At 42.0% G+C, this 25,276-nt stretch overlaps 1 protein-coding gene across 2 annotated transcripts in view; it reads left to right on the forward strand.

Annotated features, from left to right (window-relative positions):
* The window catches only part of SEPTIN7 (septin 7), a 60,112-nt gene extending 47,034 nt beyond the window's left edge, over positions 1 to 13,078 (forward strand). The window contains exons 10-13 of one of the 2 annotated variants that reach the window (XM_066626989.1): positions 5,294 to 5,314; positions 8,849 to 8,984; positions 11,212 to 11,351; positions 12,071 to 13,078. In XM_066626989.1, coding sequence (XP_066483086.1) covers positions 5,294 to 5,314; positions 8,849 to 8,984; positions 11,212 to 11,351; positions 12,071 to 12,110 — 337 coding nt within the window. In that variant the 3' untranslated portion in view covers positions 12,111 to 13,078. The remainder of the gene's footprint in view (positions 1 to 5,293; positions 5,315 to 8,848; positions 8,985 to 11,211; positions 11,352 to 12,070) is intronic. The other variant, XM_066626990.1, reaches the window with a different exon arrangement.
* Positions 13,079 to 25,276: the final 12,198 nt, after the last annotated feature.

A 25,276-nucleotide genomic window follows, 5' to 3' on the forward strand; every position in this document is an offset into this window, starting at 1 on the left:
GTTAAATAATCTTTGGTTATTTGGGGTAGTATAGTCTGGACTTCTTACAACAGTAGAGGCTTTGCACCTGCAAACAAGGTGGATCAAGATAAGAAGTAGAACACTAGCAAACAAAATGAGCCTGTCCAACCTCCACAAATATCACTAACTTTACTACTGAATGAACTTTATCACTTCTGTTCTTTCCTATTCCTCTGAAGTGTTCAGTGAGTCTTGGTTCCTGAATCTTACCACAGTCCAGTGGTTCCCAAATTTTTTTGACCAGTAGCTCCCTTGACCTACTGGGTCTCCCACAGCTCCCTATTAGGGTTACAATCTTATACATTGTATAGTGTGGCAGGTTTTTTTCAAGGATTCCATGGCTCCCCTGACTGGTTTCTGCCACTCACCGGTGAGCCATGGCTCACAGTTTGGAAACCACTGCTTTCGTCCTAGGTTCAGTTTTAGGAGTTAACTTTATAGTAGTATTGGGTATACCATTACCTACAAGATTGTACTGGAAACCTATAATTTGAATATTGATCATCATTAAGAATAGTGTTCTGTGCTCCCAAACAGCATCAATAGCATACTAACATCAGTGGCAATGACAGGGTGTCTTAGCACTGGAAAATAACACAATGCTGCCCCCCCCCCACACTCACCAAGTGTGATAGTGCCTTGCACAATGCTAAGATCAACCGGGGAAGCGTTCTGAGGCTTCCCTGTGGTCTTAAACTGTTTTCGGAAACTAGAAGTGCAGCTCCTGATCATGTAGGGAGCCTCAGTAAGGCTTCTCGCACGGTCTTAGCGTCTCAAGGGCTCAGTCTCTTGGGCATTTGTCCTGTTCACCCAGCGCTAGGTCTGCCACTGGCCCAAGTTAGTCAGTGACTGGTAGTGGGATACAGGTGAAGGCTGGGTCACGTATTTAAGCTCCTCCAGACTTGAGGCTATTCATTAGGGCTGCTTTATTATGATAAATGTATTGAGGGATTTTTTGGGAGGGGGGCAAATCAATAAATAAAGGTGATCTTAAAAGGCAATATTTTTATTTAAGTCTCATAAAGCAAGGTGGGTCCCAATTTAAAGGAGTCATTTTAAAAAGTGAGCCCAGTGCTAAAATGTTTGAGAACCATTAGTCTATGGCAGGGGTGCCCAAACCCTTGCCCGGGGGCCACTTGCGGCCCTCGGGGACTCGCAATGTGGCCTGCGGGGAGCCCCCAGTCTCCAGTGAGACTCTGGCCCTCCAGAGACTTGCTGGAGCCCATGCTTGCCCAACGCGAGTGCTTACAGCATGAAGGTGACTGTTCAACCTCTCACATGCTCTTTACACTCTCACATAACACCAGAACCAGGGGACATCCACTAAAATGGAGTGTTGGGAGAGTTAGAACAGACAAAAGAAAATATTTCTTTACTCAGCGTGTGGTTGGTCTGTGGAACTCCTTGCCACAGGATGTGGTGATGGCGTCTGGCCTGGACGCCTTTAAAAGGGGATTGGACAAGTTTCTGGAGGAAAAATCCATTATGGGGTACAAGCCATGATGTGTATGCGCAACCTCCTGATTTTAGAAATGGGTTATGCCAGATGCAGGGGAGGGCACCAGGATGAGGTCTCTTGTTATCTGGTGTGCTCCTTGGGGCATTTGGTGGGCCGCCGTGAGATACAGGAAGCTGGACTAGATGGGCCTATGGCCTGATCCAGTGGGGCTGTTCTTATGTTCTTATGTACATGAGCTGTGGGATGAGGGCTCCGTCCACTACTTGCTGTTTCACATTTGTGATGCAGCAGTGGTAGCAAAGGAAAGACCAGCCTTGCTTTGTGCAAGGCCTTTTATAGGCCTTGAGCTATTGCAAGACCTTCATTCATTCATATAAGTTCCATCTCTAATATATTAATTTATGTAAATTTATTCACATTTGAAATGTAAATTAATTCTTTTTTCCCCGGCCCCCAACACAGTGTCAGAGAGATGATGTGGCCCTCCTGCCAAAAAGTTTGGACACCCCTGGTCTATGGTATAGGAAATTACTTTGCTTTTACTTTGCATTGTAGTTTTATATAGTCTTTGCTAATTTAGGATTACTATCTTGTGCATGTTCTGTATATTCATTTTGGCTTCAGTTGCAATTACTCCTGTATGATTCAAAATGGCTTCCCAGTTTCAGCCTCTTAAAAGCACGGATTTCAAAAGGGGATTTCAAAAGGGGCAAGCCTACAAAAGAGGTCCATTTAATTTTCATCATTTACTTTCCTTTGGAGTCTGTTCCATGTTCTGGAGTGTCTCCTTCATTGTCTACCACAAAATTGCATGGCATTCCATCTTACTATTTGGCAGACAACAGGAGGAAATACCACACAACAGTTCAATGTGTGTTCTCTGACTGTGGCTGGTTCAGATTGCTCCATGGGAAATGTAGAGCAATGCAGGGTACAAACAGAGCTCCATAAAACGTTATTGCTGAGGAGCTGGAAGCTGCGACACCTAATGGGGAGAAGGCATACAGCTGAATTGTTTGCAACCGTCTTGCATTGATACACACTTTATTTGAAGATGTGAGCGGGGGGCAGGGGCAGAAGAAGCACTACAATGGTAGCTATTTAGAAGGTTGCCTTTATGTCAATTGCTTTGGGAAAAGTAATTGAGAATCTAGCTGGTAACTAGAATGTAATTTATCCTTGATTTTAGGCTTTTTACAAATTTGTCACAGTTCCGTAGTAAAATAACATCCTTTATCCCTTTGTATTTTACATATTCCACAAAGTATCCTTATAGCATAATTAACGTTGACTCCAAAAGCAGGTATTTATTTACGTGAATTTTTTTGTGAAATTGGTGGTTACTTTGTTTTTAGAACTACAAAGTGTCTCTGAACAGTGGCCAACCGTTGACTCTTGATAGGAAAAGTAATCCAAATTAATATTAATTGTTAGGATTTTAGCAAATGATGGGAACCTAGGCAGTTTTGGCTTGGTGTTCCATTGTGCATGCAGGCAGACTGATGTTAAGATGATGATAATTAAAGCATGATCGACTTATTCAGGGGGTAACATTATATAGGAGACAGTGCACAGTTTTCCATTTGTCTAGGATGAGCTCCATTTATCTTCAGCACATGAGTCATCATATAGGTTGTATATTAAAATCACATTCATGAGCTTACAGAAAGGAAATTAGTATATGGAGCAAGCTCTGCTCAGCTATCATTTAGCAGAGTCTCCTTTAGCAGACCCTTTCTTGCAGAATTCAGGAAACCACTTCATATTTTGGAGCAAGAAGCCTGAACAATGCTTCTGCTGACCTGCATCTTCTCGCTAACTTCTGGACACAGTGGTAGAGTCCTCTGCTCTTTAACTAGCTGAAATACTTGCGTTAAGAGGAGCATTCTATTTCACGTCGTCTTTTCCCAAATATACCTCCGATCAGAACATGAGCTATAGAGAGCTTTTGGTTGTTTTAAGTAGTGGCTACTGCAGTCACAGTTAGAATAGTCTTTGTAGCTAACAGTAACCTCCTCTAAAGTAAACTTTGATTTCTCAGACAATATATACTGGTCAAAATCTTGATTTGGCATGCTATAAAACCTTTTTGAGGACCAAACTGCAAATGTCTAGTTTGACTTTAGATCAGACTTGAGAAAGCCAGGTGAGTTCAGACATCTGAGACGAAATATGGGAAAAGGATATGAACACAGTTCTGGCCTCCCACATCTCCTGGGGTGTGTGTGTTTCAGTGTGTTTGCAGCATCACCCAATAAACACACTTCAAAAGGTGGTCTTCAGGTATTAAGAATGTTAAACTGATCAATTCTATGGTACCAGTAAGAAGACCAGTGCTGTGTTTCCACATGCAGTAAGCATAGCATATTGGCTATGTTTGCCTCAATTGGGAACTCGGCATAACTAATATGAAATTAAAATGGAACATAGCAACTGCGCAGGTCATCTTTCAGATAACTCCTCTAGCAACTGTATAGGAAGCACAGGACAGGATTCTTGGGCTCCCATTTGTATGGCCTGTTACTAGAGCCTCAGATGTGTGTCTGCTGCTTGATATTAAATTTTCAATACCAGTGGTGCTGGCAAACTTTGTGTCTGTTATCAGGCTGGAGAGTCTTTTCTGATATGTAAATGGAAGCTAGCTTTTGATGAAGCAAATGGGAGAGAGGAACACTCCCCCCCCCCCACAGTTCTTTATCAGACTTGAACCCTTCTACTGTTCTTGAGTTCTAGAGAGCCACGAGTTGTAAAATGTTTTAAGCAGTCCAGAGCTGTTTACAATGTTGTAAGTAGTCCTGAGCTGATGGGACATAAGCTAAAAATACACTTTTATGCTTTCTGTGCTAAGCATGTGTGCTAGTACAAGAGATAGTCCTGATCCTTACTCAAGATTCATAGCTGAGCTCTGCTCTTCCATACTCTCATCATTCCTCTTATCACAGGGCAGTGATGTAGCTACCTGTGTCGCATCAGTGTAAGGGCATCTCCCTGAAATTCTACCCTGCTCATACAGCTTTGAGCAGAGTAGTATAACTTCCCAGACACTATTTCAGTGATTCAGCTTGTGTGCACTAGGTGGCATCTGTTGAAACTGATTTGTGGTAGAAAACTAAATCCTGATAAAGGAACACAAGGTAACCAATTGTAAGTATTTTTATGGTGATCTAGTTTAGGTGGCTTCCAACTTGTTTTTGTTACACTCATTCTTGTGGAGATCCAGAATCACTTCTTTTGTTCAAGAATTTTGAAAGAATAATTGTAGGTTGACTGGTTTTAAAGTTGAATGAATCTATGAAATAGAGAGCGAACCTAATAGTTGCCATGTGATCATGTGAGCTTAAATATAGTATTTTCCAGAAAAGCCTCTTGAGACCTCTGCTGATCATTTTAATGGTGGTTCTGTGAATCATTTATTTCATTTTGAATATACTTGCTTTTAGCCTCATTACGGCCATGAACTGATTGATACTTGTTTGGAGAAATAGTTAAGTGAATGTCACTAAAATATTTAAATTTGGTTTAGAAAGCATGCGTTATTCCTTGCATACCAATACAGGTAAATTATTCTGGAATGCTTTTTTGCGCATAAGATCTTCATTAAGTGTATAGAGCACTTGACTGACTAAATACTGAAAACAAAACTTAACTAGCTTTAACTAACAACTTGTCATTTTACAGTGGAAATTTTGCTTCCAGGGAGCACACAAGCCTTAAATAGCTTCAAATCCACAATGATTTGCTTTTTTGATTATTGTTTTTTATTTTTGTGGTTTTGTTTTAGCATGCTAAGCATCTGTATTTTTTGTTTTTTAGATTTGACACAGTTGAAGGCATGTAAGTGGTCATTTAAATTTTTCGAAAGACTTAAGACAAAAGGCTTAAACCAAATAAGGCTTTCCATGTTGAGTGTAATTTTTAAAATTTTATTTTCAGCTCTTACATTTGCTTTGCTTTAATGCTTTTTATTCTAAAACTTCTCTAACATTAAATATTTTTAGTGACACACAGCGTACGTTCATGCACAATGAGTGTAGGAGGTCATTTTAGCTGTTCTCGAATGCAAAATTCGATCAGTTGCTGGCTTTCAGTACAGTAATTACAAGCTGATTACGTATGAAATGCTCCTCAAGAACTTGGTGACTTCTTTTTCCTTGCCTCTAAAGTTGCAGATGGTTATTAGAGCATTTGAAAGCACTAGAATCGCCAAGTTATAGTGCTGGTAAAGAATGCAAAAATATAGATACGAAGTTGCACAATCACATACATGACTTGTGGAGGCTTATTTACTCAGATGTTGCATTCCAGAGAGAACTGTCAGCTCTGGTATGAGTGTTGGCTGCATACATGCATCCTCTCCCCCTTGTGTGGGGGGGCGGGGCGGGGAATGATTGAATTGAGGTACTGCATGTGGTGTCTTTGACCACCAGGTTAAACACCATTCTTTCTGGGCACCAGTACTATGCTCTGGGAGATGAAGTGCTCAAGCAGAGTACAGTCCATGCCTTTGTGCTTTTGTTCCACAATATAAGAGTCAGAATCTCTTTACCAGATCCAGGTCAACAGTTCTCTCTGAAACATAACACTAGAATAGTTTTTAAGTTCTGTAGTATGTACTTGTATTTTGTTTTTTCCACGGGAGAAATAACAGTGTTGAAGAAAGACTAACATTGCTGGTCTCATTGGTGGGATTCTGTGTATTTGCATACAGTGGAAATGGTCTAGATTTAGTGTGCGTGTGTATGTACACGTGTTAAACACGAGAAATATACATGCATACAAAAAATTCAGTTGGTTGAAACACTTGCTGGGTTCTGATAATAGCAAATAGACCAATGGTCTATGAAGGGGATGCTCTCCTCAATTTTCTTAAAATATCCTTGCAGATAGTCATAGTAAAGGTTGCATATCTTCCCTGTACATTTTTTCCCATGTAAAAAATCTTTTCAGTAAGGCCATCTCTCGTTAGTGTGTTTGCTTACTAGAGGCAAAAAAATCTCTCAACTAAGCATGGGTTTGCCTTAACTACTATTACAGCAGAACCTCAGACCTATGAACTGGCAACAGCTTCCTTGAAATGATTATGCTCTTGAAAGTTCTTTTTTCCTTTCTTACCCATTTTCTCACCCAGTTCTACTGTCTTCTAACTGTCTAAACTCAGTCTGCCATTTCATTGAGACTTTTGACATAACATATTTCTTCTTTCTCTCTTGATGAAATGGATCTCTTGTTCAGTGATCCATACTGACCAGATGAATAACATTACTTGGAGCCTTTCCCAATGGAGTAGCTTTTCTGTGAGCCATTACAAAATGGTGCTGCCTCTTCCAGAGGATGTCTCCACAAACATGTCGGGGTGGGGAATTGCTGGTGTTCAAGCTGATATATGGAATTGCTGCAAAACTCTGGTGCTTCCTAGCAGCACAGTCACTGCTGCTTACTGTCTCAATATGATTGTGGAAGCGGCACAAGCACTTTCCTGGCTACTGCTTGTGAAAGAGCACTAATGATAGGGAGACATTTCCTTCATGTTGGCACCATTTTGAAAACAGGGTCATACTTCCTGAGGTTCTACAGTAATAACAACTTTTAGCAAAATTATTGTGATGGCAGTTTAGCATGTTTCTAGGTGGTAAAGCAAAAGTTAGGTGCCATTTGTTCACTGACCATTTCTTCCCTTCTTTTTGTGTTGCATGAATATCCAGGCAAGTAGGATTAAACATATCTACAGTGCACTTGTATTGTTGGGCACAACCTTGTGTTTTTCCTTAAATAATTTAGAAGTGACTGGATTGTAGCATGTTCTGATCTGTAAGTTAGCTTCAAGTGTTTAGTGTTGGTGTGTAGTGTGAATTCATTAACTAGAAGAACAAAATGATGTGACTTGTGGCTGAATTTAATTCATCGGATACTACAAATCAGTACAGAGTTATGAATTGGTAGCATATAGTTGGAGCTATTGGCACTTACACTTCCATACCCACTGGGAGTTTGCCAATTTCCCCCCCCCCCCACTAACAACAGCTATCCCTTGAGCCTAATAAAGGCTGCCTTGAAGATACGCGAATGTAACTAAATTTTTCTAAGTATTCTTTGTAGTATAATTTATTCTGCTAAGAGCCTGAGATTCAAGAATAGCTAGTAAGTTTAAATCAGTGAACCTCCATTACCACTTTCCACTCTTGCTTCTTGTCCCCTTAGGATTGGTAGATCACAGTGCTGCAGTAACAGTAGAAGCCACAATGGGCAGGATGCCCTTACCAGGATTCTAGGCTTTAGACCAGTGATTTTCAACCTTTTTCATCTTGTGACACACTGACATCAGGTTTTTGGCAACTGACAAGGCACACCATACTGCCAGTGGGGGGCTCACATCCCCATTGGCCCTACTAATAAATGATCTTCCCCCAAATTCCTGTGGCACACCTGTGGACCACTCAAGGCACACTAGTGTGCCATGGTACAGTGGTTGAAAATGGCTGCTTTAGACCTAGCAATGCTGTGCCCATTTGGTTTCCTGGCCCACATTTCCCAGCCCTTCCTTGTGTGACCACTTCCTTCCTACCAGTAGTGCATAATTGCCAATCTTTAGGTTAGCTCCTGATAATGGTTACTAACTCTTACTGTAGATGGTCCTTTCTCTATTACCTACTCTGCACTTCTTCAGCTTTCTATCCATTAGCTTCCTTATGTTCCAGGAGTCTTTCCCAGTTTTCAGCCTACCTCTATATGAGATTTTAATCCTAGACAAAATGACAAAATTTCTCTCACTGAAGTTGGAGTGTTAACCTTCTGTCCTTTGAGCAGCTAACCTCTCTGAGCCATAGCATCAACTCAGCCAACATGGCAGTATTCAACATCACAATATAATACAGATACCAAAGGGGGGAAAATAGTGAATCCTAATAAAATAGAATTGTAATAATATAAATCAGGACTATTAGATCACATATCCCTCACTGAAAAAGGATGTTACATATCTAAAACTTTAACAGGTTAATTCATAATGTCATCCAAGATTGTCCATTACATGTGCACCTGTGACATTAAAAGCTCACTACCTTTGTGTGGTTTTTCTTTCACTATGTGCCTTTTCCTAGAAATTGCACCGTTGCAGCTAGAACAGACACACATTCCATGCAACATGGTTTTATCATGTAAACCAGATGTTCACATTAGCTTCAAAAGGACATTAATATGGTGGGAAAGCATTTGATCCCTCATCACTTATTTGTCAGGCACCACTTAACTGTACCTCACTGTCCAATGTTGCTTGCTTCCTTTCAGTGTCTCTTGATTTTTGTCTCTTTCCTGACCATTCAAAAGAGTTTTTCCACTGAATAACCCACCATCTATTCTGATTTGTGGCAGGAGTCCTCTGGCACAAATGGAAGAAGAACGAAGAGAGCATGTGGCAAAGATGAAGAAAATGGAGATGGAAATGGAGCAAGTATTTGAAATGAAGGTCAAAGAAAAAGTTCAGAAACTGAAGGACTCTGAAGCTGAAGTAAGTATAGTTGTGGCAGAAAACTGATAAGGGACATGTCCTTTGCTATTTGGACAAAGCAAATATTGCAAATATCTGTACTGCAAAACAGTATTCAATTAGTTATCTAAACTGGGGTGGGCAGACTTTTAACTTTAGGGAATCTGGACCTTTAACAATTGTATAGAAGAGGGAATATCAGCAGGTGCAGTTTGTCATCTCAGAGATGACAAGTTGCACCTGCTGAAATTCTCTTACACAATTGTTAAAGGTCCAGGATCCTTAAAGTTGAATGTTTGTCCACCCCTTACTCACTACAGAATTAGTAGTGAATTCAGTACATGTGAATAAATCAATGTCCCCATTCCTGTGTGCCTGTTGTGCTGATCAACTGTAAGCTTCTTTTCCAGTAACCTTTTAGGTTGTGGGGATTCCTTGGTCATAGTTTTAACTTTACAACAGGTTTTTTAAATTGGGTTCATATCTTGACTGTGGGTTAGTATCTTGACTATGCAAGGTATTATGTGTCCTAATGTATGGGTCAAATTATGATTATCTATGAAACCAAGATGAGTTCGTAACTTTCAGAAATGCACTATCTAGATCAGGAGGTAAAACATGATCTACCATAAGTTAAAATTCACTTAGTACCACCTTGAAAAACAAGAGCCCATGGATTGTGTGGTTGATCTGAGTTCATCCATAATTTGACAATACTGATTTTGAATGGATCACCATGCTAAGCTTTAGTTATGTTAGGTTGATGAGAGAGACACTGAAGGACTTCGAATTCAAAGTTTAATGTTTGTACATGCAAAGACCACTTCCTTAGCATTTCTAGTAGTATCTTAGACTTGTGTGTCTCTTGGTTTTTAGGAAGAAGCTTAAAATGTAAGATCTTCCTGATTTTGCAATTTGTGTGTTTTAATGTTTATAATTAATGCAAAAAATCTTTGTTTTGATTTAGATTTATTTTTTACAAACCGCTTTGGGTTTTTTGAAAATAGTTTGAATTGAATAAATAGCAGACCCTATGCCATATGAGCAATTGTGTTTGCAATCAAGAAGGGCTTGCCATTCGGTCTAATAGACTGCTGTTTTTGTGGAGCACAAGTCCAAAGCTCCTTGATGCATGTAGAATTAGTTGCATCATTCTCTCTTGATAGGCGGGGTCAAGCTTGACTTTGTAACATGCATCTCTCATTCAAATACTGACTTTCATTTTCATACCAGACATTTTAATGTTTCTTAAAGGCTTCCTTATTGGGAAAATTCAGTTTCTTTTGGTATTTTTAGGCTTTAATCCTGTGCACACTTGGCTGGAAGTCCCATTAAACTCAATAGGTCTCTGAATGTATCTGTATAGGACTGTTATAAGAGGGCTTTGCATTGAACAGTGACTTGTAAGAGGTGGAACCTTTAGCAGTATTTTAAAAAATAACATTTGTACTAGTTTTAGTTTCATGAATTGGTTGGTTAACTTAAAGGACAGGGATTTGCAACTATTTTTGCCCCAAAATAAATGTGTATAGTTTCACATTCTTCTGTCTAATGCTTCTTGTGTAGATCAGTCATATTGACACTCTTTGGATTTGTTTTTGTGCTGCTTATATAAGCAGTGCCTTGATCTTTGAGAAACTATCCACCTAGGTTTATACTCTGAGGAACTTGATATTTGGTTGGAGTAATCAAATTAGACAGAATTCATTAACAGTTATTTATTGGCTTGATTATAAATTAGTTTACCCTTTTCCAGGGACTTGGAACGCATGGAACAACTGTGCATAAAACAAAATGACTGCAAACTTTTCTGACTAGTTCAGCATCTTGCTTTTTATGTAACAGATTCCCTGCTCTAGAGAAGCATTCTACACAGATTGGCTAGAGTAGTGAAACTAGAAAAACCGGTTTCGAGGTCAGACTTGGCCAAGAAGAGGGAACAGTTAGAATGAAGGAGTACCAAATCCAAGGTCTGAGTTGTGCTTAACACTGTTAAGTGTACTTGAGATGATGTTCTAATGTATTTGTCAGATACAAGTATCTGCTTTTTGTAAGAAATTCAGAAGATAATCTACAAAACAGGGTAATCAAGTTTCTCTTGTACTACATGAACATTGGTAGAGCAACTAAAGGAAATAGTGCAGAAACACACAATTACTTTTGAACATCTCTTGACAACATAGTGTGTCCTCAACACAGGTGAAATGTGGCTGGCCATATAATAATAATCTGCTTTCTTATTCCTTAGCTCCAGCGGCGTCATGAGCAAATGAAGAAGAATTTGGAGGCACAGCACAAAGAATTGGAGGAAAAACGCCGCCAGTTTGAGGATGAAAAGGCAAACTGGGAAGCTCAGCAGCGTATTTTGGAACAACAGAATTCTTCCAGGTAATTGGGGGGGAGGGGTCTTGCTGTAGTTTTTTCAAATGATGCTATGACTTACTGAAAATCTGTATGTGGTTTGAGGTAGATATTGCTTGGCGGTGATGGTGTTTATTTCAACAAAAAGAGCCGCCCATTCCACTTGCCCTCTGTCCCATGCACCAGAAACAGAGTCCACTCCCTGTTCACAAGACTGACATTCCTAATGCAGTATTTGTCAGACCACCTCTACCAGCAGACTTTCTCCACTGCTGCCTTGATCCCCATTTTTCTTTCCTTTTATTTTCCTCATTCCTGTCTGCCTAGTGTTTGCAGACAGTTACATGCTGCAGGGCAATGTCCAGATGACTTATTTCTGTACTGCAGCAGAGTATTTGTACAATGTAAATGTTCACCAGCAGGTGATGGTAATGATAGTAGTGAACTCCTCAAGTTTCCCAAGTTAAAATCTATATGCTTTCCCACAGCAAAATATATTATAGCAAACAGTTGTTAGTTCTATGAACCATTATCCTGAAATATGGCCATTGCACCTTTGGTTCACAGCTATATTGCTCACATTTGGATTTGTGAGCTGAGAGCCAAAACATCTCTTAATTGATCTTTCTCACTACCAAAAAAGACAGTCTCTCACTTTGACAGAAGTGAGCTAGATTAAAATTATTGTACTGTGCCTACACTGCAAGCTAATAAGCTTCTGATTCATTTATTTTCTTATTTTACAGAACCTTGGAAAAGAACAAGAAGAAAGGGAAGATATTTTAAATATACTTACCGACCACCAGTTATATATTAGTTGCCAATGTTTCAGCCTGGACATCAGTGTGTGTTGGATCAGTTTGACCAATCTTGCACCAGTTGTATCCATATCTATGGATTTAACAGCATGACAATTTTTTTTTGTTAATTTTGATGGCACTTGAGATGCCTTGAATTGTCTAGGGTGTTGTATACTTAGGAAAACAAAGCAGCTCCAAGTACCCTTTTTAAAAACAGAAGTCATTTTAATGCAAAATAACATTTTACTGTTGTACAATCATGTTCTGGTGGTTTGATTTGTTTACAGGATATTCTAATATACAAGGACTCGGGAAGATTTTCCATAAGGATACATTGCCATAACATAATATGAACTATGCTTCTATTATAAAAATTCCATTCAGTGCAGCATATATAATAATGTAATTAGTCTAACACAGTTGACCCTATTTTTGACACTTCCATTGTTTTAAAGATACACATGGAAAGACAAATTTATAGGCTTATGGTGCACCTAAAAGCTTTTTATAACAATTCTTTTTTTGTTTTGGATTCTTAAATGTATGCTATCCTCATTTTAGTAACTACTTTAGCCAGAAGAATTTCATTACTGCTTCATTTTTGTAATAACATATAATTTAGATATTTTTCCATATATTGGCCCTGCTAAATAGAATGTAGTTTCTTTCATACAGTAGAAACCAGTGAATAAGACTTTTCCTTTAACTTCCTTTTTACATTTTATGGTAAGTAGAAGGAAATTGCGTTTATAGGTCATTTCTAGGAAAAAAATGTGGAGTTAACTACCAGCCCGTTTCTACCTGTGTGCAGTCTGTCTTCTACTAGAAATGAGAATCATGGCCTCTTGAGAAAAGTCACCATTTTGCATTTAGCTGTATTCATATACTGCATTTCTGTATTTTTTGTTTGTATTGTAAAAAGTCACATAATAAACAATGTTGTGATGTAACATATTGAAGCCTAGATTCACTTATCCATAGATAAAATCATTTGCGATTTTACCTTTATGTTCATTGCTTTTAGCTTCAAACTTAAACTATACAATTATAAAAGTTAACTTGGCTGTATAAACACCTGTTTAGTGTATGTGTCTAACAGCAAGCTTGACTTATGTGCACCATTTTGATAGTGTGACTTTGCATTCAGCTTCTCACTTTGGTAACGGGAGCAAGATAGTTGGCTTGCAAACCACTAGGCAACTGAGGGAAGAAGCAGGGGTGATCATGCCACGTTGAAGTTTATTACATTTTTCAGTGTGCTATGATGACATCCACCACAGTATGTTGCCATGAGTGAAACAAAATGTAGATATTGTAGGCAAGGAAACTATGTGTTCTTAAACTTACTGAGTGAAACTCAGGGCAAAGCTGAACTGTACAGAACCAACAACTCCAAAGGTTCAGGGAACAACCACAGAATTGAGGCCTTCCTCTTATCTGTGGAGGATTTTAATAAGGGTTAGCTTGAAAATTGCATTCTTAATAATAGGAAACTTATGATAGGAAACGTCATAGTAAAAAAACATTTTTTAATATTGGTATTTTTGCAGTATGTTTTATCCATAATCTAGAGATTGCTTTTTCCTGCTTATGCTGAGTAATTGATAAAACTATTACCATTAAGTAGGCACTTCAGAAATAAGTCCAATGAGCATGGACCGCTATTGTCTCTGTCCATATGGCATTGCAGCTGGTGCACCAGACTTAACTGACATGGTTGTTGCATGTCACTGGGGGCCCAATATTGGATCTGGCAGTATGCCCAGACTCTGAACCAGATAGTTTAGGGGAGAGCAACCATGTACCTAAGATATTGTGAGTAATACCACCTCACTCGACCCATCTATTAACAGTTCCATCCTCACCAGATTGAGATTCCATTTATTGTCCATCCTTCTCCTGGCTGCGGATCCCAGACTCCCAATTCAGCATCTCTTAGTGACTTGCTTGAATCTGATGAAAAGAGGGAGAGAGCAGAGGATTGCTGCCATAGGTATGGTACAGAATATAGTGGTAATCTCGCAGAATATAGAGCAATCTGCTCTGCCTCCGCAAAAGCGGAAGCGGAGCGTGATCTTCCCACTCTCCCTTTCCCTGACCTGGGGAGCCCTGCAGGTGCTAGCCCAGGGCTCCCGGCACACAGGGACGGCTGCTGCAGGGACTGGAGGGTGCACCCCAGTCCCTGCAGCCCTGTCAGAAGGGAAAGCGGAGCGATTGTGCTCTGCTTCCGGTTTTGTGGAGCAGGGCGCAATCGCTCCGCTTTCACTTTTCCTGACCTGGGGAGCCCTGCAGAAGCCGCTGCAGCACCCCTGAGCAATGCGATCCTGTGGATTGCACTGCTGTCTTCCCCCTGTCTCCTGACTGCCCCCGCCCCTTAAGGGGGCAGAGGCCAGGTCCCACAGGCTGGGGCGTCACAACGCCCCAGTTTGAATACCACTCTTGAAGAGGGAGAACAAACTATCACTTCTTGCTGCAAGAAGGGAAATTGCATTTTTGAATGTTCTCCTGCATTTGAAAAAGCAAAACAAAACCCAACTCCCTGCAAGTAGAAAATGAGCACAGTAGAGAATGAATTGGTCAAGACCCTTTCTTTCTGAGGTGGTGCTTTTTAAATTTGCAGAGGGTGTGATGTGGGGAATCACTGCTTGCATGGTGATAATCTTAGATTGAATGGCATATAAATTATCTTTAAAATATGAACTTCAGGCTTTGAGTAGCACTGTTCTAAAGAACACTTCTGTATTGGAAACTGAAATAAAATGAGCCAATGGCTCTTTAATCTTTTATATAAAACTATATTTCAGCAGCCAGGGCTCCTACAAACCATAGATCTTAAGCTGTATTCCAGAATTACTCATGGTGGTTCTTCATGGGCACCAGGATACTGGTCTCTTGCTGTCTTGTGTGCTCCTTTGGGGCATTTGGTAGGCCACTGTGAGATACAGGAAGCTGGACTAGATAGGCCTATGGCCTGATCCAGCGGGGTGGTTCTTATGTTCATGGTCTCTTCAATCACACCAGCAGCATCTGGTTAGATGTTGGCTTCAGTCAGGTACAGTCATTAAAGTTAACTGTGCCATTAGCTTAAATACAGTGACTTGGATTCAGAAATTCTACTGTGCAGACATAAACTCTATATAGTTTTTCAAAGGGAATTTGTGGCATCCCAGCTGAAATGTCTGCCTGACTTCCTCTTTTCCGACTATGCAGCTGTCACTACCCATGCTTCCAAAGATCTCCAGCAGCTCATGATTCGTTTTAGCAAGGCCTGCCAAGATTTTGGACTGACGATCAGCCTTAAGAAAACACAGGTCATGGTTCAGGATATGGACTCACCTCCCTGCATTACAATCTCTGCCCATGAACTGGAGGTTATCCATGACTTTGTGCACCTTGGCTCAACAATCTCCAACACTCTTTCTCTCGATACTGAGCTAAACAAACGCATCGGTAAAGCAGCTACCACATTTTCCAGACCACAAAGAGAGTCTGGTCCAACAAGAAGCTGACGGAACATACCAAGATCCAGGTTTACAGAGCTTGTGTCCTGAGTACACTTCTGTACTGCAGCGAGTCATGGACTCTTCACTCACAACAGGAGAGGAAACAGAACGCTTTCCACATGCGCTGCCTCCAATGCATCCTCTACATCACCTGGCAGGACAAAGTTCCAAACAACAGAGTCCTGGAACGAGCTGGAATCCTTAGCATGTATGCATTGCTGAAACAGACGCCTGCATTGGCTCGGTCATGTCGTGAGAATGGATGATGGCCGGATTCCAAAGGATCTCCTCTATGGAAAGCGCCCTACAGGTAGACCACAGCTGCGATACAAGGACATCTGCAAGAGGGATCTGAAGGCCTTAGGAATGGACCTCAACAGGTGGGAAACCCTGGCCTCTGAGCAGCCCGCTTGGCTGTGCAGCATGGCCTCTTCCAGTTTGGAGAGACACTTGGCCAACAGACTGAGGCAAAGAGGCAAAGAAGGAAGGCCCATAGCCAGGGAGACAGACCAGGGACAGACTGCACTTGCTCCCAGTGTGAAAGGGATTGTCACTCCCGAATCGGCCTTTTCAGCCACACTAGACGCTGTTCCAGAACCACCATTCGGGGCCCGATACCATAGTCTTTCAAGACTGAAGGTTGCCAACTACTGTGGCATCCCTAATATGCCATTCAATGAAATGGGTAGGAAACATGGCAAGCTGAAGTAGTACTGCAACATGAACACCAGATGGCAGCATTATCTTGTAGTGTTTCTGAGTTGAGAGTACAGCTTTATCATTTGCAAATACACTTTCAGTTGAGAAAAATCTGTATAAATCATCTGTACTTTTAGGCATCTGCAAAAGTGCCCCCAAATGTATTGAGCTGTGTCTGAAACCTGCAGCAAAAAACAAACTCATTTAAATGCTTTAAACTGGTGTTTAAGCCTGCAGATGAGGTGGGAGAAAAGAGAAAACATTTGTATGAGCAAAGCTGCCTTCATTCAGTCTTTCTGCCCTTGGAATAAATTTGTCAGTCAATGAATCTCTAGCTCTTTTGGGAAACAATAGACAGCTTCAGAAAAGCAGCTTTTGTAGCCTACCGATGTCTGAGCTGTGCCTAGCTGTGAGCTGCCAATTCCTTGCAGCTCTCTTCCCTTTTTCTTTTATACCTCAAATGCCAGGGCATTGCACAGAGTAGGTTTTTCTGGCAAGGATCTGTGGTAATATGCAGGAAGACACTATTTTCCCTGACATGAACAAAATGCTTTAGAGGTAAACTGCATTTTGTACCTTGTGCATGCAAGATGCATGATGAACATTTTCTTTACAGGCACAGATGCGCGCATGAGTTGAGACATCAAGAGACAGAAGATGATAAAACTAATGTGGGTCTTAAATAGAACCAAGGAATCTGAAACAGACATGGTCCAAAGAAGCTTGCAACAAATTCTGGAAGCCTGGGAGTTTTCAGCCTGTTCAATCTCAAGCTCAGTGGTTAACTGCTGTAGAAATTGAGAGCTTCTAAAAGAGTGTATGTTAGCTTGTTCAAAGGGGGGAAAAAACTCTCCACCATGCTAATGGAAGCACTTGCATGAGGCTATGCTGCACTTCAGATCCTGAGACTTGATGTGTCAGAGGTCCAGTGTGGAAAGCTGTTCAGAACATGCACAGAGCACAGTAATCTCGCCCAAGATAACGGGTATATCTACCTACACATCTGAAATGTATACTGCAAAGCCTTTTTGTCTCTGCAGACTTGACACTAACTGCAGAACCTAAGTGCTATTACCAAAGATGACATAGCAAACCTTAGCTAGCATTTATTATTATGTACTGCTTTTCAACAAAAGTTCACAAAACAGTTTACGGAGAAAATAAAATATTATTTTGCTTCAAAAATGTATTTGCCTCCTTTCCTTCAGCTGAGAATAAAGGATGTTGGATTCTTCCTGTAGTATCTCTGCTACCCTGAATTCTTCCGGCTTATTTAGTTCAGTCCCCTAACCTTGGATTCCTCCCAGAAACCCCTTAAGAGGACCCACAGGATTGAAAGGACAATGCCTCCCATGAGACTTGGCCTATTTGGCACCAAGTTGGTGTCACTACCAATGTTACTGTTCTAGCCAGGTTGGCAGCATCTATGACAGCCAGTGCCAGTGTTTCTTATGTAGCGAGGGAGGGGAGGGAGAAAAAAAACACAGAATCGTTGCAACAGTATTAGAGGAAGGAGAAACACTGGCAGATAGGGACAATTTGATTACTTCATGACCAAAAGTCCATTTAATTTCTTATTTCCATAGCACTGTTGTCAAAACCATTTTACAGAGCTGCATTTTTTTCCTTGCCGGAATGCTGTGAAAAGGCCCTGGTGGTGAGAGACTGACTGCATATGTCCAAAGCAAGCCAGAGCCTTTGAGCTATGCAGTAAAACCTACCATATCACATATTAAGCACATGTATAGAATGTTTGGAATGCTCAAACCATCCCATGCATATGAGCTTCATGGAGTTCCTGCATTAGCCTGTAAAAGTAGTAGTGTAGCTGGGAAGCGGAGGCCGAGGAGTGGCTTGCCCAAGGTAACCTGGTGAGTTCACAGAGGAGGCAAGAATTCAGACTGGGAAACGCACAGCTCAGTCTCTTACACTGAGGTTCTTCCATTTCCAGATCTTGATATATCAAGACGTGTGCGCGCGCGTGTGTGTGTAATATGTATGTGTGTATATGCTATAGAAAGCAATATGTATAACAGAGTGCCTATAATAAAGATTAATAATCATGAAAAGCATGAGCAAATACAGTTGCTTTAACCTGATGCTCAAAGTATGGTTCATCTTGTTTTAGCACCCCAGGGGATGGTGTTCCACAAGTGGGGCACAAAAAAGGTCCTGGCCCTGGTCATCACCCATTCAACCTCTAATTGCAGGGGCGCTCTAGGGCTTTTGAACCTGAGTGTAAAAGCCAGGCAGGTTCACATTGAAGCAAATAGTCCTTCTGATGTCATCTGAAAGTTTCAACACACATGTTTGGATTGCAAGCTCAAAATGTTGCCAGGGAAGAAGAGGGTAGCATTTAATTTCTTAAAAGGGAGATGCCAAGCCTCAGTCATGCCATTCACTCTAAGTGTTGGCTTAAGTTGCTCTGTAGTGGAGGAGAGGCACTGTGTACATGCTTTGTCATGTCTTTATTATTCTGTCACCTTTTTTTTTTTTTTTTTTGACAGAGGAGAGGCATGACCAAAGACATCCAGAAGGCTGTTAAACATGCATGGAGGGTGACCAGTGCTTCAAGACAGCATTTTTGTTTGTTTGTTTTTCTCATTACAAAATTTCACAACTGACACTTCCCTTCCTCAATTTTAGGATTACTATCAGAAAGAGGCCAAAGATTCCTGAAGATCCTAATATGGGAAAAGGTGAAAAGTAAATATGGTAAAAGCAAAGGGGACTCAACCTGGTTTGTAGGAAGATCCACATAGTGGTACCTGTACCCTTGAGGACATCCCATGGGGGCAGGTCAATATTAAAGGGGATTAGCATAAGCATTTCTTCAGTGAGCAAGAGGTTCCCACCCTAGTAGAGTAGCAAACTATGGACAGATCTGGCGGATGCTCCTCAAAGTGGCTTGATAACAATCATAGCCACACCTGGGTGTGGCTTGCGAGGTGGGGGAAAGTTCATATATCAGTCCTCCAGTAAAAGGGCAGTTGTGAACCTGCAGATACCTTCTTCTAGCATTGGTTATTCATCCATTCAGAGCCTCTTAGAGTTGGGAGTATTATGGTTGGCTGGTAGGTGAAAGGGGAGAGGGGAATGTCATTTTCTAATAGGGCCATTGGGGGATGTGATCCCTGTGCCAGCAACATGGTGTGCCTTGACAATTTTTACGGCTTGTCAGTGTGCCTTGAGATGAAAAATACTGAAAATGACTATTCTGGAGACTCTTTGGGTCCAAGCCCCTCCCTCTTCCCCCAGAGCTTCTTCAGTGCTCCACTTCTTCTATGGCCTTTCTTCATCTCCTTTCCCCTCTTGGGGCTGCTCCTCCCTCCTTCCACCCCATCACTTCAAGTTGTGTCTTTCTCCTCTCTGCTCCTTTACTCTGCTTTTCTTCCTCCTCTCTCACCCCCTTTCTCCTGCCTCTCTCTCCCCGTCCTGTCTTTTCCGACCTTAAATCTTCCCACCTCTCCTTTCTCCCTTGATCAAACACTGACAGTGGCTTTTCCTGAACTGATGCCAGGCAATGATATCATCACGAAGCTAAAGGCCTCTGCGCAGCCACGATGCTGGTGAGAGTTGGGAGGAGGCAGGATTGGTGGCAGGTCCTCAGTCTCATATTTTATTTATTTGTTTTTTGGGGTCATGACACAAAAAAGGTTGAAAACCACTGAATTCCATCAAGGGATCAAAATGTTCCCCAGTGACATCTATATACTACTGACTCTATTGACTCAGGGATTTGAAGACATCCACCAATGGATGTGCTGGGATGGTTCCATACATCTCTTCAACTGCTTCCCTTAGATGTTGCAGGTTTTCTACAATAAAGTATGTATGCATTAAAGCTCATTAAAATGTGTGCACATTTTTTGAGACACTTGATATGATTCCTGGTCAGTTCACTTGTGACTATTGGGAAAGTGAAGGGGGGGAAAGCCCTTTTCTGTAAGAGGCACAAAACTTTTTGCCTTTCCCAACTACAATACTTACATTTTTCCCCTTTATTTCAGACACAGATGTTGATGTAAAGGCACGTGGAGTGACTTTTTGGTCCGATGCCCTGATACGACATGGATAGGTGCCAAAGAGGTGATTTGCCATTGACTAAAAAGCCATCCAAAAATCTCAGCTGAGCCAGGTGAATGGGAAATGACACTCGTCTCCAAGGAAGTGGAGAATGCTCTAGTTGGCTGCAAAAGAGAGAGACCTCTGAACAGAGAAGGATGTTTATTTATCCCCAGATGACAGGGTTTACTTATGAGGGGTTAAATGCCCTTCTATAGGCAGTAACAGTCAAATGTGGCTCCAGTTGCCCTGAGCTACTGCATCACTCTAAATTTATCTCCTGCTCTGGGAATATCAAGTTCACTTTGTGGCTCTGTATTTTGTTTTGTTTTCCCCCCTGAATCTCTGCCTTGGAAGAATTTTGTGACTTTCAAGCTAGCACTGCAGACTTGACTAAGTTTCTTTCTAGATTTTGAATTTCCAGACTGCATTTCAGCCCTTTTTTGTCCTCTTTCTCTAAGCAGCCCTGTGTGTGCATCGAAACCATCTCCTGCCTTTCAGAGGCTGATTCAAGTCTGCAGAAAACCTCTGCTGAGACTCCACCATACTTCAAACACCTCACAAACGTTCATGTTTGGGGGTTGCTGCTGCTTCTTCTGCACTGCTCAGGGATCACCAGAGTCTGTTCACTTGTGACTTTCCCATTCTCTCCCCTTGAATTGCAATTGGCCCCTTCTCTGCAGGGGTGCCTGAAGACTCGGCTATTCCACTCTGCTTTCCCCTATTTTCTCCAATTGCAACTTTGCTAAATTTGGGCATTTGCAGGGTTTATTGCTGTTGTGGTGTGTTTTTAATGAGATCTTTCTTCTGTTTTAATCATTGCTAGCCACAATGAGTACCTCTTTAAAAAAGACAGTCTATAAATATTTTTAATACATAATTGTCAAACTGATCTATTGGATTGTCAATCGCCCCAGCTAAGGTGGCAAAGCAATGGCTCACCCAAGGATAAGAAAGGTACAGCTGACTTTGCTTAGGAAGAGACAACTGAGAAACAGGAGAACTTGAAACCCAAACATTGTTATGTAAGAGTATGTCTCCACCTATTCTCATGGAATGCTGCTACTCCTGGAAACAGTTTAAGAGAGTTCTTTGCTGGGTACAAATCAGTCTTATAACAGGAAGGATTAAGATGTGAGGAAACAGCAACCTTCCCGTTTAATTTTAGACATGGCCATAGCCCTGTTCCGGATAAATTAGCCCCCTACTTTTCCTGTTGACTTCGACTAAGAGTGTTACAACTTAAGCCAAAGGCAGCACATCCAGCAAGCAGTGCTGAGGCACTTGGTGCAACTCTGAGCTAATCAGATCAGTATCTAAATTGGGGCACTTTGCCCTCCAAAATGGTTTATTTATTGTTTTTCTCCAGTGGAATGGAAGTAACTTTGCTTCACCTGCTGGTATTTATACAGAGATGTTGGAGAGGATGCATTAAATTTTTACTGTCATCCACAGGTAAAACTTCTCACATGTTTAGTTCAGTTACACAGAAACTGAGGGAAGTTCCAAAGCCATTTGCAACAATAACAGAGTGTCAGGGAGAAGCAGTGTGCTGCCCAGTAAAGTCTAAGACTATACAGGGCTAGCACAAGACTATACAGGGCTAGCCCAAACAGTTTTCAAAATATATCAGCTGCAGTGTTTTGGAAGCAAGACAGACCAGGGACAGACTGCACTTGCTCCCGGTGTGGAAGGGATTGTCACTCCCGGATTGGCCTTTTCAGCCACAATAGACGCTGTGCCAGAACCACCTTTCAGAGCGCGATACCATAGTCTTTCGAGACTGAAGGTTGCCAATACTGTACTGATTGGCCACAGAGACCCTGGTCCGCCACTAACAGAAGTTCAGCAAGATGTAAGTATACAACAGAAATCATCATTACTCTGAATCAGCACATTCTGAGCAATGGGAACTGCTGGCCACTAGTGGATGGGCAGGGGGCAGGAAGGAGCAAAAACCCTAACATTCAAGAAGTCAATATGGCCCCACCTCCAGCCATGCTAACCACGACCTCTTTGAATAAGTATTTTTGCCCTCGCATCCAATTTGAAACTGGTTGGCTGCTGTAAACAGGAGAAAGCAGCATCTAGAAATGACCTCAGATGTGACCTTGGTTCAGATGGTGAAAAATAAGATAAACATGACATCCCTTTGCCAGCCTCACATAGGTGCATTGACTTCAATCCACCTGGAAGCTGAAGCAGAGCTTTCCCATCACTTGTGGAATTCACTGGAGGGTTCAATACAGGCAGTGGCGTCACTAGGATTCACGTCACCCCATGCAGTGGGTGGGGCAACATCCCAGGTGGTGGGCATGGTGATGTACCATTGCCCCACCCCCACTGGTTTCTTGGCAGTACCTTTTGATAGAACACAGATATTTCAATGTGGTTTGTTTCATTGCATTCTGTATGAAATTAAGCATTGATTATAACATGATGGTATTATTTCTCCAAATTCTGACTTTAGTGATTTTGAAAACTTGTGGAGTCACACACACACACCCGTGTCAACTTACTAACACCTTATTGCAGCAGTTCTCATACTTTTAGCACTGGGACCCACTTTTTAGAATGACAGTCTGTCCAGGACCCATTGGAAGTGATGTCATGGCCAGAAGTGACATCATCAAGCAAATTAAAATAAAAGAAATAATTAAATAAGCGGGAGCCAGTCCAGTTCCACCAAGTGAGTTTCCTTTGTAGTCTGCCTGCAATAACCCCCCCCCAAAGAATCAGTGAGATCTTCAGCCCTCCCAGTGCCCAATTGAAAGTCCTTCTATTTCAAGCACATCAGTACAAAGACCCACCAGGTTTTACAAGTCTGAGAGCCCAATCCTATGCCTGTCTACTCAGAAGTAAGTCCCACTAAAGTCAATGGAGCTTACTCCCAGGAAAGTGGGGATAGGAGTCCAGCCTCAGAGCCCAAGCCTATGCATGTCTACTCAGAAGTAAGTCCCATTAGAGTCAGTTGGGCTTACTCCCAGGAAAGTGTGGGTAGGATTGGGCTGTGAGGGAAACTTTGCAAGTGCAAAATAGAAAACTTTCCCCTTACCAGTTCAAGCCTCTTTGTTGGTCCTTTCTAGTGGGGGGGGGGAGGCTGCCTTCTGGGGCTTTTGTTGCACTCCAGTCCCATCGGATCGGGACCCTTCTGGTGTCCTCACATTCTTTGCCTGGCCTGACCACCAGCCAAGGCATGTCTTCCTACTTGCGAGTAAACACTATGTGAGGCTGCTTTGCTTCCCATAGGGCTCCATAAACTCACAGCTGGGGGGGGAGGGACCTCCTCCTCAGGTGTTTTTGGGGCTGCATTCATTGGATCAGGACCATTCTGATGTTGTTGGAGTCCTCTCAGCCTGCCCTGCACGGAGTAAGGCAAGTGTGCCTACTCACGAATAAACACACCCACGTGGTTTCGCTTGCTTTCCACAGGGCTGAATAGGGACCAGAAGGCCTCCTGAATAGGGGGCTGCATTCTTTGGATCAGGACCATTCAGGTGTTGTTGGAGTCCTCTCAGCCTGCCCTTCCCGATGTACTATGGCAAGTGCACCTACTCATGAGTAAATGCGAGAACGGCTCACTTTCACTTTCCACAGGGCTCCATGCATTTTTTCCTTCCAGTTTTTGGCCATAACTTTTGAAGGAAAGGAGCTATCTCGACGGGGTTTATTTGCATTGTGTTCCACTAGTCATTCTGCATCCAACATTGTATGGCATGACGCGGTAGCTCGTAAAGGCACAATTTTAGCACATCACCCCCCAGGGCATGTCACCCCCCAGGGCACGTCATCCGGTACGGCCCGCGCCCCCCCGCACCCACCTAGCAACACCACGGAATAAAGGCAAATGTGACATTTCAAGGGGCAATGGCCTGCATCTGTCTCCATAGGGAGAATCTAGAAAAACAGCCTTGTTGGGGCAACTTTATAAAACATCTCCAGTTTGCTCTTTTCCAGGGATTTTGTTGGCTTCTCAGAATCCCAGAACTGGCCAGACTTGCTGCTGTAAGAACACTGTTATTGTATAACCCTTTCTGGCAATGGAAAAGAGGCTTTTGTACTGCCTGAACTTTGTGCTCATTTAGTAATTTGTGGCAATGTCCCTCCAAGGGGTCACTTAGCCAAAGTTGGCAGAGCAGATATTGAGAGCCAAGCAGGCCATGGAATGTGCCTTTTGCCTCTTTGCTGGGCTATTGGATGGTTCTTTATGATGTCCTATGGTCCCATTTGCACACTATTCCAGTCAATTAACCCAGCGGTGGCTGCAGGTCTTCTCAACATCTCTCACTGGACCCCTTAACAAAATCACTTGCATTTCGAAGAACGCATTCCCCTCTGTGCCGCAGATTCACTCTGCAAAAATTCTGTGTCTTGCACAACTAGGGTGTCTATTCAAAACATACACTTTCTGTTGCCCAAGGAATTTGGATTATGCTTTCTCTTTGTACTGGTGGTGTCAGCAAGGGCTATACTAATTTGTGCAAACTCCATCTAGGAATGAAGAAGCAACTCTTAACGTTTAGATTCAGATCCAGCAACTAAAGGATTCTCTACATAACAAAGTCCATGCCTGAGCACTGGGAGAGGGGGCAGGGTTGGAAATGCTGAAAGGTGTGTGTGTCTATTTGAACTGGACCCAGCCTTTGGATGCTTAATGGATTGTATCCAAAGAAAGTGAGTCATGACAAAGGAATGGGATTTAGTCATGAATTACTAAAATCACATTCATTTTAACTGGACTTATAGCCCAATCCTATTCCAAGTGCTCCACCTGCGATCTGCCATTCTACTAGCAGAAGCGTCCGGATCCAGGCCAAAGTGCATGGATCCTGGTGCACATTGCTCAATGTTGTGTTCACTGACGCCACTGATGTCTGCCAATAGG

This window comes from Tiliqua scincoides, chromosome 5, assembly GCF_035046505.1.
Source record: "Tiliqua scincoides isolate rTilSci1 chromosome 5, rTilSci1.hap2, whole genome shotgun sequence".
In the NCBI taxonomy this organism is placed as follows: Eukaryota; Metazoa; Chordata; class Lepidosauria; order Squamata; family Scincidae; genus Tiliqua; species Tiliqua scincoides.